The 17218-nt window shown below is 42.7% G+C and overlaps 1 protein-coding gene across 1 annotated transcript in view; it reads left to right on the top strand.

The window, feature by feature from the left end:
• The first annotated feature begins 928 nt into the window (after window positions 1-928).
• LOC109875430 (thymocyte selection-associated high mobility group box protein TOX) overlaps window positions 929-17218 on the top strand; it is a 57964-nt gene continuing 41674 nt past the window's right edge. The window contains exon 1 of the mRNA XM_031809957.1: window positions 929-1485. Within this exon, the coding sequence (XP_031665817.1) occupies window positions 1384-1485 (102 nt within the window). The 5' untranslated portion in view covers window positions 929-1383. The remainder of the gene's footprint in view (window positions 1486-17218) is intronic.

Below are 17218 nucleotides of genomic sequence, written 5' to 3' on the forward strand. Positions count from 1 at the left end.
TGAGAGAAGGACAGTGCACCGTCTAGTGCACCGTCTACACCCAAGTACGTGTATGGGGTGACTACCTCAAGCTCTAAACCCGCAGAGGTAGTAATAACACCTGTGGGAAGAGGAGCATTCTTCTTACCAAACCACATGACCTTTGTTTTGGAGGTGTTCAGAACATGGTTAAGGGTAGAGAAAGCTTGCTGGACACTAAAAAGCTTTGTTGTAGAGTCTTTAACATAAAATCCGGGGAGGGGCTAGCTGAGTATAAGTATCATCTGCATATAAATGGATGAGAGAACTTCCTACTGCCTGAGCTATGTTGTTGATGTAAATTGAGAAGAGCGTGGAGCTTAGGATCACGCCTTGGGGTACTCCCTTGGTGACAGGCAGTGGCTGAGACAGCAGATTTTCTGACTTTATACACAGCACTCTCTGAGAGAGGCTAGCGGGAAGGTTCCTGTCTTTTTCCATGGCTAACCTCTGAGAGAATTCCGGCATGAACTCCCCAAGGACAGCACATTCAAATCAAAACAGCATAGACAAAGCTAGCAGTAAAGGTAGCTATCAGTCCAATCCATCCCAAAAAAATCTAAAGTGGGGGTGGTGCAGTGGTCTAATACTACAGTTTACTATAGTACTTACTGTACAATTCTGTAGTAAACTAGTATTTTTTATGTGAGTATATTGCAGGAAAAAGCTGTTTCACCCCTCTAAAATAATGGGTGCATGATGGCCCTGTACGTAGCCTAGGCTAGTGTACCAAACTAACACAAAGAGCCCACAAAGCTGTAGTCCTAATTTTGGCATTCTAAAGGGATTCAACCATAATGTATAGGCAACGTAAAATGATTCATATAGCCTACAAAAGATGTGTAATGCAAGTGACGCAGGCGCTGCATTCACCAGTGCGCCTACTAGGTAGAGCATGTCGCCATACTGTAGCTGCGCTCTTGCCCCTGCCCTGTCTGTAAAGTCCTTTGTATGAATTGCGAGCAAACAGGCAATCCTACCGTGCCCCATTCGCTTGCAGACGACTGTAGCCGCTGGATAGAAACAACTACTGTCGCTGCAAATGCATCTGTCAGAAAGAGAAAGACGCGCAATAACTTCTTCAACAATCGAGTGATAGCCTACAGTTTTCAAAGTTACACCGTTTTACCTTCGTTTACCAAGTCCGTCGTTGATAGTGCGACGTACGTTGATAATGTAAGTTTTTTTCTTTCTTCAGTAAAACCGCGAACGCATGCGAGAGCATCACAGTTTTCCATTTTTAGCATCCAACCCTAGACTTTTGCCCAGTTCGACCATCGGTCTTTATAGTACCTTCAACTTTTGAGGACTCAAAAGTAGACGCCGGAGTGGAAAAGCTTGTGTGGAGATTGATGTTTTACTGAAATGGACGTGAGAGTATATCCACCTCCACCACAGTCTTTACCAGCAACAGATTCTTCCCGATTGGGACCATTGCAGTATCCTGATTCCCCGTACTGCAATAAGGTGAGTCGCATCTGGACTAGGCTATAGGAATATAGCCTATTTGTTTAATGTCGTACAATGTGTGATGGATATGCATAAAAACGCTCTTCAGAAAGTGGAGTTACGCACTGCCCCGAAAGAAAAGTACTTTATGTCCATCCATTTGAAAGCAATGACAACAGGAACAAACATTCATGCATAAAATGTCTAGTTATTTCATGTCGTATAAATATGTTTTGCTTATTTTACCTATAGCTTAATTGTGCATGGTTGGCAGTGTGTATAGCTGGTGATGAACGCAGCGCTATCAATGTCAGTGAAGTTTCTTCCAAAGCGCTCAACTGAGTTTTTATCTAATTTAATGACACAAAATAGTAAATGTTTCTGTCATTGCGTCACTCACAGAATTTAGGATAGAATAGAATAATCATCACAAACATGACGTATGTTGAATGCAATCCTCTACCTCTGGTTATGTGGAGTAATTGTGCCTCTGTTACGCACTGTAACTCAACCCTTGTCTTGTTTATACACATGTACTTTCACTATAATAAAATCATTGTAATTTACTGTCTGCTTTCAAACCCACAGTTTAAAACGACTTTCACATTCAGGTTGTCTGAGCAGGTCCTTTTCCGCATAATGATACTGTGCTGTGCTGTGTGTGCGTGTGTGTGTGTGTGTTGGAGTGTGTGTGCGTGTGTGTTTGAGTGTGAGTCCGCTTGTGGGTGCGTTTGTGTGTGTGCTGCTGTGTATGTGTGTGTGAGGGAGAGAGGAAGAGAGAGCGAGCATAAGCGAATGGGGGTAGGGATTTTGAAGGGAGGGAGGGGTAGAGTGGGGTTTGGGGGTTGTACTATTTCTATGCCTTTTGATTCACTGCTCTGTCTTTTTTATATAAGATCTCTGAAGTCTCTGCAGGGAAAATAGAGAGAGAAAGAGGGTGAACGAGAGAGAGAGAGAGAGAGATGGAGTAGGGGCATGTGTCCTATAGATATCATCTAAAAGATTAAATTGTACTGTTTGAGCATGTCCATGCAGTATAAACACTATCCTAGATTTTCCATTTTAGCGTTCAGTGTAATGAGATGGCGGGTGGGGATTTCATATAGGATGAGAGAGAGGAGAGAGAGAGAGGAGAGAGAGAGAGGAGAGAGCGAGAGAACGACCAAGAGAAAGAGAGAAAGGGAGAGAAAAAGAGAGGAGTGTGCTATAACCAGAGAGAGAGAGAGAGAATCAGAGAGAGAATGAGAAAGGAAAAGAGAGTGTGCTGGAGAGAGGGAGAGAGACAGAGAGGGGCAATGAAAGAGATAGAAATGTGTGTGGTAGAGGTAGAGAGAGAAGCCCTAGCGCAAACACATGTGATTGTGAGAAGGGAGCGAGGTATTTCCAGTGCAAACAGACAGAGATGGCCTGTGTGCTGCTGTACGAGGTCTCTGTATGTGCAATTACCCAGTGATAGAGCCACTTCTTTACCGACTTCACTGTTATCTACAACATTTGTTCCCAAACTTTTTATAGTCCAGTACCCCTTCAAACATTCAACCTCCAGCTGCGTACCCCCTCTAGCACCAGGTTCTTTCTATATTTCTTGCAGGGCATCACTGTTGTGACTGCTGCTCTGTCTAGGCAGAGGTTCTGTTCACCCCTTGTTTCATTCAAAAGCATGGGTTGATTCGGGCCCATTTCTCCCGAGCTGACAAGGTAAAAATCTGTCGTTCTGCCTCTGAGCAAGGCAGTTAACCCACTGTTCCCCCTGCACTTCTCTGATTCAGAGGGGTTGGGTTAAATGCAGAAGACACATTTCAGTTGAAGGCATTCAGTTGTACAACTGACTAGGTATCCCCTTTCTTTAGAGTAGATTGGCTGTTTGGCCAGACATTCTGTCCGACTCCATCATCTCCAATGTTATTCATGAACAGCTCATGATCACTTGCCATTGAGCCAAGTTGATGCAAAGTCATTTAGAAACCTGTTTAGAGTGGTCCAGAATATAATTTCATGTTATGATTAGGATCTTTTACTGTAATAACATCAAATGTTGGTTGCTATGGCAGATGGGGTTGATTGGTCTTATTTTGTGGAATTGCAGAAAGAGGGAATGACATGTCCAAGCTTTTATTGATGGCTGGCTACCTTTTGATTTTGTGCCAGTTTTCATTGATTTAGAAATGGTTGAAGAAATGACAAGGCTTCATGTAAACAGTCTTCAATGTGCCTTGGATGCATACATTTTGCTTATTGGTTCTAATCGAAGATGATACATCTGACATGTCAGTTCTGTATTCTTGTCATGGACTTTACTCTGTTGTATAGGCACTGTGGTGTCTTTGTCTCTCTCTCTCTCTGTGTGTGTGTGTGTGTGTGTGTCATCGTTCTGTATGTGAGTGACTGTGTGTGTGTTTGTCATCTGTCTGTATGTGTTTGTGTACATTTGTCTTAGCCTCAGGCATTTTCAATTTAGTGCAAATTACTGAGCTCTTTGGTGGTCCTGGATCTCTGAGGGGCTCTGGGAAGTCGACCCCGACATTAATACTCTGTCCTTTGTGTTTACTAACCAAGCACACGCAGCAGCTCAGACCTGGGTTCAAATACTATTTGAAATCTTTGAGCGTTTGCTCTAGCCTGCTTGGAGTGCCAGATGGGCGCGGTTTACAGTTTTGGGAGTATTTTATTGGTCCATTAAGCCAGGCAAGCTCAATCAAGCACAGGTATAAGGTATTTCAAATGATTTAAATAGTATTTGAACCCAGGTTTGCACAGCACAGGGCCCAGAGCAGGCAGGCAACACAGCAGCATAGCAGTTAGGCTCCCGGTCAGGCTCATCCACAGAGAGCTGGCTCGAGTTTTGAATATTATCAACATTACTCATCTATATTTCCATTTTTGGTATTGACATTTGATACTACTGCACATGTACATTCACGATCCTAGCAACAGAGACAACTTTGAGCTTCTAGTCTCTGTCAAGCTTAGTCATCTTAGTAATGCAACTTACTGATTGATGTAGGACAATAGTTCCAGACCTACTTGCTTAACTTGCTATGTTACTCACTATACATCACTGTGTCAGCAGTGGTCTCTGATTTAATGAAGAAATACTACATTAACATTCCAGGGTTTTTCCTGGCTCACAAAAGGTCTTCGGTGGTGCCTCAGTTTCCTATGCAGGAAAAACCCTGCATTTTATTTATACTTACAGCACTGTTCTGGATGTGTTGAGAGGAGCAGGAATGTAAACCTGACTACATACCTAGATATCAATCTGTTTTTTTTTATTTTAATTTTCACTACTTCAAAAGCAACACTGTAAATCTGAATCCGGATCCCAACTAACATACATTTACTGTACAACATGGATACAAGCACAATATGTCCCTGTCGTCTTCTGTGAACAGTAAGTTGCTTTATGCATGCGTTGAGGTTGATAAGCATGTTATAAAGCTTTAGAAGCCTGCTATGAACCTGTACTAAGGCTTCATAATCTGTGGAATTACACTGAGGGATATCTACGGGGTTGTGGCTAGAGTCAACAGCTTATGTCAACAAGATACTCTGGTGGGTTGGATCAACATACTGTAGATAGATTGTCCACACAGTGTGGAAATGTGCCTTTGGCTTCATTCAATGACATTAGCTACATATATGTTTCCTTTAACTTGTCCAGTGATTTTTTTTTGCATAGAAAATAGATGCGACAAAGTTTCCAAGTAACTTTTTTGCGTCGATAAAAACAGCTGGAAGTAATGTCATACCTATAAAAAAATATAAAAAAATATCAAAAACCTACAGTGTGGAATAAAAAAGTAGTGGTTGAAGTGTTTCCATTACCCATTTAGACAAATTGCGCATTAATAAATTGGCGACAGCCTCTATGCCCTCCCACCTATCTGTTTCACGTCTCAGGTGTACCCCGCGAAAGCCAGCATGTAGGCTAGAATGCAACGCCATGGTGAAACTTACACTCCTGTAGATCTGAAATAATTGGATGGTGAAACTTGCCAGCCAACCAGAAAAGCAAGCCGAAGCAATTCTTGAAAGTCAGGACAATCCTCGTCCTGCAAAGTAACATCACTTGTATTGTTGAACATTTTTATTTTGCAAGCAGTAAGGCATTTCAAATGAAAGGTGGAGTGGAGCTTTATAAGTTATGTGACGACATCAGATTACCGTCACCATTTATCGCAATAAAGAAGGTTAGACAAAATTAAAAAATCCACACCGGTCCTACAAAAAAAGAAATAAATCGATCTTTAGAAGGCTTCTCCTATATCTTCCGTTTGCATTACACACATTTTTGTTGTTGTTGCAATATTGCTTTTGTCTAATAAACCTGGATCAATGGATCCTGCCTATGACAGGCATAAAATACATTAACATCATTTGAAACATCAGGATGCTTGATGGTCACACTACGAACTCCACACATGGATGTGCAGCCCAGTCAGTCATCTTTATGTTGTTCACCATAGTCATTTGTTTATAGACTCCTGCGGTTGGGTCAATCCCCAACAGACGTTTGGTTGTAAGACTAAGCTCTTCACCCACCCGTAAGATAAAAACCCTGCCCAGTGACCATCAAGCTTTAGTGGTATTAACGGAGGTAGTACTTGAGTATTTGAGGGAATCCTCCTCAGTCCTATTCATAAAGCGACTCAGTGTAAAATTGATCATCTAGGATCAGTTTCGTCTTTTCGATCATAACAAATAAGATTATATGGCCACAGGGAACCTGATTCTAGATCATCACTCATGAACATAGGTCCTGGTCCTGGAGTAACCCTTTGGACTACGGTCTTGATCGGATTCCCCATAAACGCAGGGTTTATGCAAGTTCTGTAGTAACGTGTTGTATGTGAACGTCTTCAGTCGCACCATCTCAACCAAACCTAGATTTTTATAGCCCCACATATGTTGTCAACATGTCTGTTGTGTTGGCTGCTAAGCACTGTGAGTCTATGTAAGCATATGTAAATGCCATGCTCCCACTTAACCTATGCTAAGTGCATACTCACTATTCAGCCTTAAAGGGATACTTCAGGATTTTGGTAATGAGGCCCTTTATCTTCTTCCCCAGAGTCAGATTAACTCGTGGACACCATGTTTATGTCTCTGCGTGCGGTTTGAAGGAAGTTGCTAACTAGCGCTCGCACAATGACTTCAGTGTCTGTATTGTCTACTTGTTCAATGTTTGTGAAGTCTGAATTTGTAATTGTTTGTAATGTCTTATTAATTGGTGTTGGACCCCAGGAAGATTAGCTAACGTTACGGAGTTAGCTAATGGTGATCCTTATCAAAATTCACAAATTCACTGTAAGTCTATGGGTATCTGCTAGTTTTTGGGTATCTGCTACCCCCAGTCATTGCGCTAACACTAGTTAGCATTGGCTCAATAAACTGCCTCTGAATGATTTCATACTGGACACAGTGACATAAAAATGGTATCCACGAGTTGCCCTTTAAGTATCCCTTTAAGTAATGGTACAGAATACACACATGACAAATGGACCTCATTGGCTGTTCTTTTTGCTCAGATGCTTTTCCCATTACTAACATCATGAGTAATGATATCAGGTCAACTCTGACACATAATTACTTCACATTACCTTCCTGCATGTAGTATGCTTCTTATATGTTTATTTCTTTGTTACCTTCGTTAATAGGATATAATAGAATAGAATAGAATGAGCCTGGTTTCATAAGTCATGTGCCTGGTGATATTGATATCCTACAGATGTAGGATCTTAATCTGATCACTATTTTGTTGCTGAGAATTTTCCTGCACAGAAGGAAATGCAAATATGAAGCTTATTTAGTGTTTGCAATTTGTACTTTGACATTTCAGAATTGATTTGCCCTAACGAACAATTTATCAGCGTCTACAAAAAAAGTATTCACATTTCCTGTTGCTGCAGGATAATTTTCTTGCTGTAGTAAACTGGGTCAAATTAAGATCCTGCATCTGTATATATTATTTTTCTCCTCCATACAGTTTTCCCACATTGCCCCGCTATACGTAACACTAATCTGTTGTTACACTGTAAACATTCACACAGTAGGATAGAGCCAAGTGAAAACCTCTGAGTCAGCTCTCTATCTCTCTCTCTCTCTCCCTCTCTCTCTCTCTCTCTCTCTCTCTCTCTCTCTCTCTGTTAGCTACCTCAGAGCACTAGGCTGAGGGCTTCCTAAAAAGCCAGGCCTAATTGCCAGCTGAATTCCTGCTTGCTGGTAACAATAGCAGGGACTCTTGTGAGTTCCTGTGCTGCGGCCAGCGATCCACGGTTCACTGGGCGCTGTCGAAAGACATCGGGCCTCTGATTGACAGCTTTAGCCCAATGCCAGCAGAGGATTTAATTGCGCATCATGTGTGCCTATTGGCAGATAGAGAAACTCAGAGGAATGGCTATGTGGAACTGTGGTGCTACTGTAAACACATACACAGACATATGTATTCTTGCACATTTGCAAGCGAGCACACAGAGGACAGGTTGCTATCCGACAACTAGAATGACGTTGATCAGATTCTGATTAGTACATCGTCTGAGGTAATTGGGTTGTTTGTCCGTATCCATTTGTGGCCTGACATGTTTGTCTTTTTCCGCTAAGCATTAGAATAGGAGGACAGCTTGTTTCTGAGTGCTATTTGATGAGTGACTCATGGAACAACATGACATAGAATGGAACTGAACTGAATCATCACCTGGTGATGTCATGCCAGGTTCAATATGGATTTGGGATGTAATGATTTTCTCATGTCTTTAGCACTATATTTGGAACATAGTTTTTTAATGGTCAAAGGAAAGTGTACTGTACATTTCCTTTCGGCTGAGGTACCTGGCTAATTGTTTCTACTGTGTCTGTGATCGTTAGCAGAGATCGAGTTAGATCGTTCTGGTCAATGAGTGTCATAACTTTTGGAAAATAACAGTGAATGGATGATTTGGCATAGTGTGAAATTCATAAATTCATCATCCCTACATAATAATAAGAAGAAGAAGAAGAATTTGCTGGGTGCTTATATTTGTGCCATTTCACACATGTAAAAGTGTGTATTAATACGCATGTGTGAATAGGAAATGTGGGGCTACGGCCATTTTAATTACGTTGAAAAGTCAGTGGTCAAAATCACCAGTGTGTGTTTACAATCTCAGTGACTGTGTTGAATATATCACCAATGCCTGTAATGGTTTTCTCAACCATATGATGCTTAAAGAAGGACAGCTTCCAACTTCTGTCAAATCTGATCCAAAACCCACTGCCTCAATCCTACATAATGAGCTGGTGGCGATGGAGTGTTACAGAGACGAAGGATCAGCTAATTAAGTCTCTGAACATAATGATCATAAAATCTGGACTAGTGTTGGTTCCAGTTTGGCGCGGTTAGCCATGTTTTTACCGTCTGTATCGTACCCTGAGAATCCCTGGCACCGAATGGTGATAGGGATCCGTCTGCCGAAAAGCGCAGACACACACACATGCGGGACGGCACACGCACAAACATTCATGCACTCACACGCACTCACTCACACACGCGCACACACACACACACACGCACGCACACACACACACGCACACACCTCCCTGGCTTGTGTGTGCCCAAAGATAGGCCACATATGAATGAGTGATTAGGCTCCTGGTTTGATACAGTCCAAACAGATGGGCCGTGAATAACGGATCTAGTATTGCCTAATTGTTTGGTTTATTCTCCAAGCAAAACATATTGCAATCATTTTCAAATTAAGAGAATCCCCCCCCCCCCCCCCCCCCCTCGTTTTTTCGTAGTTGATGGATCGAGTGAGTTGTTGTGGTGTTTGGAGCTTTTGGAGAAATGGTTAGATTTTCTTTATTATGGTATTACCATTATTATCGACGACTACAGTGACCATTATTGGCTCCTTTCATGTGTTTAGACTGCCTGTCATAACCATGATTTATGCATCTTCTTTCTTCTTAGATAATGACTGTCTTAGCTAGTGTTTTTTCTGTCAAATTGCTCTTTGTTTTGTGTGCCTGGATAATCCTTTGTGTAATGTTCTTTGTGGGCGTATGTGTGCGTGTGTGTTTGGTGTGTGCGTGCGAGCAAACCCTTAACAATAGTGTGTCTCCCATTGTCCTGTGAAGGGTGGTGTGTCTCAGTGTGTGTGTGAGTGTGTGACCTTCCTCCGCTGACTCCTCCACCTGCTCCAAGGCCTTTTGGCTCTGCTGCCCACTCACAGCCCTTTATACCCAAGTGTTTAAGTGGCACCTGTCCACCTTTTGATGCCTGTACAGGCTTCACTGATCTTAGGACCTTTGTGCGTGCGTACCTGTTTGTGTGCATGCATGTGGAGGTCAGATCTTGTTTCATGACTCAGGCAGGTGGACCTTATTGCTTACTGTATCTTGGGTGGGGTTCTGGGTGGCATCATTATCATCATCATCATTTGGAACATAGCCCATTGCTGTCATTCTATAGTACCATCGACAACTCTGATGCTATAAGCATATTCGGGGGGCAGGTAGTCTAGTGGTTAGAGCGTTGGGCTAGTAACCGAAAGGTTGCAAGATTGAATCCCCGAGCTGACCAGGTAGAAATCTGTCGTTCTGCCCCTGAATAAAGCAGGTAACCCACTGTTCCTAGACCGTCATTGAAAATAAGAAATTGTTCCTAACTGACTTGCCTAGTTAAATGAAAATATCACCGCCCACTGTTATCAAATAGCCCAATACCAACAACAGCAGATAGCTTTGGATGCAGTAAATCTATAAGGTCTTGATAGGCTACTATTACAGATTAAACTGCAGAGCAGAGCAGTTCTCGTATCCACCTACAAGCCACAGAGACCAATAGAGCGGTCCGCTATTTATAACGAATGATCATTTATAAATGGCCTTCCCACGTACACATTAAATAGGTCAAGAGGTGGATTTGACCTCTAGCCCTATATCTGTACCCTTATCCTCCTCGATTCTACGCCGTTGTAATTCCCTCCAGTCTTTTCTCTGCGTGTTTTCAGTCTACTATATACAGTATGTGGCCTGAGAACAGCTGTATTTGAACTTACCATCGAGCCAGAATAGCAGTGGTTGAGAGAGTAATTGCATGTTTGACTTTGAGGGAAACTGCAGTAATTCAGAGCTCATGGTCGACTTTGCTGCTCTGAAGCGACGCACGCCCTTGCACTTCAGTTTTAAACACTAGAAGACCTATGTTTTTTGATATATTGGTAGACATTTTTGTGGCACCTACTGTGGCACCACTGTATAACTGGTTGTTATCGGACTATTATGCAGTAGTTAGTTACCCGGGAAAAAGTAAGGTAATTCGTTTACTGGGTTGCCATATTCTCTACATTTACATTTGAGTAATATATCTGAAGCTCTTATCCAGAGTGACTTACAGGAGAAATTAGGGTTAAGCTCCTTGCTCGACAGATTTGTATTATTCAGTAATAGTTACCTGGTAAAAATGTATGGTAGCCTAATCAGTTTACTGGGCTGCCATATTCTCTGTGCGTTATGTTACTGGCATCATCATCAATATCAATTTACAGCCATAATCAAATAAGCAAGCATTTATATGCAGTGCCTAGGCAATATAACACAGGATACGATTTGAGAATAATATGTACAGTAACATAATGCATATTATCATGAGAAGAGAAGGACATCGGAGGAAACTGAGCGAGAGGACTAACATCAAGGGCATTCCACTAGCAAACCAGCTGAGTCATATCCAATTTAGTTTTGCATCAGTCAGAGACTCTCAGTGGTTTAGTATGGAGTGTTAGACCAGACCCTGAAAATTCTTCCTAACCAGGCTTACCCTACACAAAATAATCTCTCATAAGAAAAGATGCATAGCCATGGATTAGTAAAGGACTCTCCCTCGCTGTCTATTAAATCTTTTTTAAACTTTTCATATGGGACTGCTTATAGGTTTTTGTTATTGGTTGTGGGGCATTCTAAATGTTACAAAATGTGGAGGGAAAATCATATTTTGGGGTTTAAACGATAATCATATTTACCGGTGAAATATTCCTTTCCTGACTCAAAATGACATGTACCGACCCAGGTCTGTGCCCTGCCCATATCTACTATATAGGTTATTCACCAAGGCCTGGAGTTTTCCCTTGTCTGTTCCAGACTAGAGAATACAGTGCATTCAGAAAGTATTCAGACCCCTTGACTTTTTCCACATTTTGTTACGTTACAGCCTTCTTCTAAAACTGATTCAATTGTTTTTTCATAAATCTACACACATTAACCCCATAATGAAAAAGCAAAAACAGATTTTTAGACATTTGTGAAAATGTATTACAAATAAAAAACGAAATATAACATTTCCATAAGTATTCAGACCCTTTACTCAGTACTTTGTTGAAGCACCTTTGGCAGCGATTACATCCTCGACTCTTCTTGGGTATGAAGCTACAAGTTTGGCACACCTGTATTTGGGGAGTTTCTCCCATTCTTCTCTGCAGATCCTCTCAAGCTCTGTCAGGTTGGATGGGGAGTGTCGCCGCACAGCTATTTTCAGGTCTCCAGATATGTTCCATTGGGTTCAAGTCCGGGCTCTGGCTGGGCCACTCAAGGACATTCAGAGACTTGTCCCGAAGCCACTCATGCGTTGTCTTGTCTGTGTGCTTAGGGTTGTTTTCATCAAGGATCTCTCTGTACTTTGCTCTGTTCATCTTTCCCTCGATCCTGACTAGTCTCCCAGTCCCTTCCGCTGAAAAACATCCCAACAACATGATGCTGTCACCACCATGCTTCACCGTAGGGATGGTGCCAAGCTTCCTCCAGACGTGACGCTTGGGATTCAGGCCAAAGAGTACAATCTTGGTTTCATCAGACCAGAGAATCTTGTTTCTCATGGTTTGAGTCCTGTAGGTGCCTTTTGGCAAAATCCAAGTGCTCTGTCATGTGCCTTTTACTGGGGGGTGGCTTCTGTCTGGTGGAGTCCAATGAAGTTGTAGAAACATGTCAAGGATGATCAATGGAAACAGGATGCACCTGAGCTCAATTTAGAGTCTCATAGCAAAGGGTCTGAATACTTGTGTAAAGTGTAAGTTTACTAAATGTATTAAAAAAAAATCTAAAAACCTGTTTTAGCTTTGTCATTATGGGGTATTGTCTGTAAAAAATATTTAATACATTTTAGAATAAGGCTGTAACGTAAAAATAAAAAAAAGTGGAAAAGTCAAGACGTCTGAATATTTTCCGAATGCACTGTATATTATGTGCTCAGGAAACTCCTGGTGCTATGGTCTCTGTGCTATCTGATGATAACACCTGCCTTGCACCCTTATAACACTGTCTGTCTTGTTCCCATAGTAACAACAATGCCTGTTCCCTGCTCATGTCTGTCCTGTCCCACACAGACACACATCGGTCTAAAGTTGTCTTTCGGCACTGATCTAGGACCAGCGCACTTTCCACCATAACCTAACCCCAACCCTTAGTCTCCAACACACAAAACTGACCTCAGAGGTGCTATTTCGCCCTACTCCCACAGGCACAGTCAGTCTGTACAGTCTGTACTGTACTGGACAGTCGCCATGGCAACAGGTACTATGGCTGTAGCGTGAGTAAAGCACTCTGTCCTGCGCAAACAGCAGGCGCCGTGGAGGCAGGGTGACATGGCAGATATATTACCCACTGTGTAAACCAGCAACAGCTGCACTATTGTAATTAAACCCAGGTTAAAAAGGGAGAACCCTGTGCAAACAAAGGAGTCTGGTTACTATACTGAAGTGGCGGGTCCTGAGGTGTAGGGAGCGATTAGGTGTAATACTCAAATTCTTGGTCTATTTGAGACTAGGAGTCAAATGTTATGGATGAAATTGCCCCTAGACATATAAGGTCAGTTTGGATAAATGCGCCTGCTAAATGACGTGTATTATTTATTGTTATATAATTACACTAGTTTAGCATCGTTGTCCCTAATGCCATGGAATGCCATGGTGCTCCGTGTGTATGCCACCTTCCTTATGGCAGTTCTCTGTGTTAAACATGATTGGGATACAGTTTAAATTGAGTAGTTCGACGGCTATACATCAAAGTATATTTAGCGTTGTTTATTCGTGTCTAGCTATCTAGCCTATCGTAGCACAGTTCTGTGGTTGTAGCCGACGCTATCCCAGACGCATAGAACTCTCTCTGGGTTTGTCTTCCTCGAGGTCTGACAGCGCCAATGAGTCTCATCACATCTGTGTCTGTTCCTGTTTATATTGTACCTATCTATATGTTAATCTCATCCTACACTCACCGGCCAGTTTATTAGGTACACCCATCTAGTACTGGGTCGCCCCCCCCCCCCCCTTTGCCTCCAGAACAGCGTGAATTCTCCAGGGCATTCTACAAGGTGTCAGAAACATTCCACAGGGATGTTGGTCCATGCTGAACGCGATGGCTTCACGCAGTAGCTGCAGAATAGACGGTGGTACATTCATGCTGTGAACAGCCCGTTCCATCTCATCCCAAAGATGCTCTGGTGGGTTGAGGTCTGAACTCGCTGTCATGCTACAGGCAATGTTTTTCCACTCCTCAACTGTCCGGTGTTGGTGATCGCGTGCGTACTGGCTCCGCTTCTTCTCGTTTTTAGCTGATAGGAGTGGAACCCGATGTGGTCGTCTGCTACAATAGCCCATCCTTGACAAGGACCGACGAGTTGTGTGTTCCGAGATGCTATTCTACACACCACTGTTGTACTGCGCCATTATTTGCCTGTTTGTGGCCCGACTGCTAGCATGATTCTTGCCATTCTCCTACAACCTCTCTCATCAACGAGCTGTTTTCGCCCACAGAACTGCCGCTGACTGGATGTTTTTTGTTTGTCGCACCATTCTCGGGAAACCCTCAACACTGTCGTGCGTGAAAAGCCCAGGAGGCTGTGCGTTTCTGAGGTACTGGAACCTGCGGGCCCGGCACCGATGATCATACCACGCTCAAAGTCTCTTAGGTCAAACGTTTTGCCAATTCTATTGTTCAATTAAACTGTAACTGAATGCCACGATGCCCGGCTGCCTGCTTTATAAAGCAAGCCATGGCCACGTGACTCACTGTCTGTAGGTGTGAACAATTTTCGTAAACGGGGTGGTGTACCTAATAAACTGTCCACCGAGTGTGTATGTAAATGAGCCACTAGTAGAGGTGTGATTCAGTTCATGCTTAGCGATAGGGACTAGTCATACTCTAGCTAATATGGCGGTACTAGCTAGCCAAGGCTTCATTGCAGCTGAGGTATTAGATTTCACTTATTGCCCTTTAGCTATACTGACTGACTTATAATAAGTCAGTTCACTAAAGTAGATTAGGCTGAACCACACATGAAGATCATCACAAGTTAAATTGTCTTCAAGAATAGCTGCTAGCAGCAACATCAATGATGAAGTCTCATATCCTTCTGTATCCTTTTGGAATTATGTCACTTCCTGTAGCAGAGAGCCCCATATTCGCTCTAGTATTATGTCTTTGTCGAAGTGACACATACACCATATATACAAAGATTCGGTTATTTCAGCCACACCTATTGCTGACAGGTGTATAAAATCGAGCACACAGCCATGCAATTTCCATAGACAAACATTGGCAGTAGAATAGCCTTACTGAAGCTCTCAGTGACTTTCAACGTGGCACTATCATGGGTGCCACCTTTCCAATAAGTCAGTTCGCTAGAGTTTCCCCTGTCAACTGTAAGTACTGATATTGTGAAATGGAAACGTCTAGGAGCAACAACGGCTCAGCCGCGAATTGGTAGGCCACGCAAGCTCACAGAGCGGGACCGCCGAGTGCTGAAGCACAAAGCGCGTATTAATCGCCTGTCCTCTGTTGCAACATTCACTACCGAGTTCCAAACTGCCTCTGCAAGCAACGTTAGCACAAGAACTGTTCATCGAGAGCTTCATGAAATGGGTTTCCATGGCCGAGCAGTCGCACAAAATTCCAAGCGTCGACTGCAGGGGTGTAAAGCTTGCCACCATTGGACTCTGGAGCAGCTACCTGCCCCCAATGCATAGTGCCAACTGTAAAGTTTGGCGGAGGAAGAATAATGGATCGGTGGCTGTTTTTCATGGTTCGGGCTCGAAACCCCTTAGTGAAGGGAAATCTGAGCACTACAGCATACAATGTCATTCTAGACGTATGAGTTAATAGAACAGGTTACAGAACACTCTCCATGTAACACGGGTTCTCTATTAGAGTATCCCAATCCTTCTTCATTTATGATTATTCCAACAGACATACAGTAGATTATACATAACCGCCTCTGTCTGTCAATATGGTCTCAGGTTTAATGATGCATTAGTCACTTGATTCTGGTGGAGATGCTTCCCTAATTGTCCCATGGTGATTTCCTGATTAAAAGCTTAATGACTGAACAAGACTCTCAGAGTGAGTTTTGATATTCATAACAGATGGTGGAATTATTTACTTTTTAGAATTGAGTAGATGAAATGTAGGGTCCGTCCAGGCCTAGTTTGTTCTATTTGGGGACTTATAAACTGCTCATTAATGATCTAATAAGCATTTTACCTGTTTGGCATTAATCAGGTGTGACAACAGGTGAAGCGAGAGAAAGAGAGAGCGTCTAAATTGGAAAGGATGCCGATTCATGTTTTAATGAGGCATTGCGCAAGGCGTTCTGCCAAGAGAAAGATTCGCCCAACATCTGAATTAATTGGTCTGGAGGTTAGATTTTAGATTCACATAATGGGACTTTGACACAGGGTTATGTTGGAGGGGGGGGGGGACACAATGGCTGAAATGACAGCTCAGTTACTAGTCTGTTATCAGGTCCCATGGGTTTGCATTTGTTCTTTGTCATTGTACAAAGTAGTGATTGTGTGTTTGCGATGTGTAGTTGAATGCAGTGCATATACCATATAAATAGGTTTGTGTGGTTACATATAACATGCCTTGTGTGTCATCATACTGTGAGTGATTAAATATAATTGTTGAGTTGTTTTTGGTTGTGTGTGTGTGTGCGCGCGCGAGCATGTTCTTTTCTGTTGTCATACTGCTGCACGTTGTACCACGGCATAAAGTAGCACAGAAACCATCCCCACCACTTCAAAGTAGAACACGCAACAAACACTTGTTGAGCTAGAAATAACCTGACCTACCTTTCAGGTGTAGCATCCTGAGATAGACTGATCAACTTTACCTTGTTCTAAACACGCTGCACAGTGTGGTTCTTCACACTACAGCGTTTATAACAGTAAAATAGGAAATACATGTGTTGTAGTTACAAGAGCAAACAAGCAAATCAAATATTTATCTTAGATAATGCACGGTCTGAATAACATTCATGAAATGAAGGCGCTATAAAAACCACATTTTCTTCTTCCCAGATGAAAAGGAAGGCTTCATATCCTGACTTGAAGTGCGAGGGCATAGCTCAAACCTCTGGCGTTAAATCATCAGAATGTTTTGATTACACTAAACATCGTTATCGTTTTCGCCATTAAAACCCCCTTATCCTCTGTCATTTTAACAAACTCCACAGAGACTCGTATTTTTACCACTATGAAACACAGCGCCTTACACCGCTCACTCTTGTCTTTACGAGGCGGTGCCAGAGAGAGGGAAACGCTACCAATTCAATCAGAAGCAGGCTATGATTTATATAGGCCTGAGTCCCTACTCCCCCCCCCCCCCCCTCTCTCTCCCTCTACCCAGTGATATGAGCCACAGCAGGGCTCGGCCTGACCGTTACAGTCATACATTACAGTGCTGGGACATAGAAGAAGAGACACTCAGCCCTGCTCCAGGCACT

This window comes from Oncorhynchus kisutch, linkage group LG30 (genome assembly GCF_002021735.2).
Source record: "Oncorhynchus kisutch isolate 150728-3 linkage group LG30, Okis_V2, whole genome shotgun sequence".
NCBI classification, from domain to species: Eukaryota; Metazoa; Chordata; class Actinopteri; order Salmoniformes; family Salmonidae; genus Oncorhynchus; species Oncorhynchus kisutch.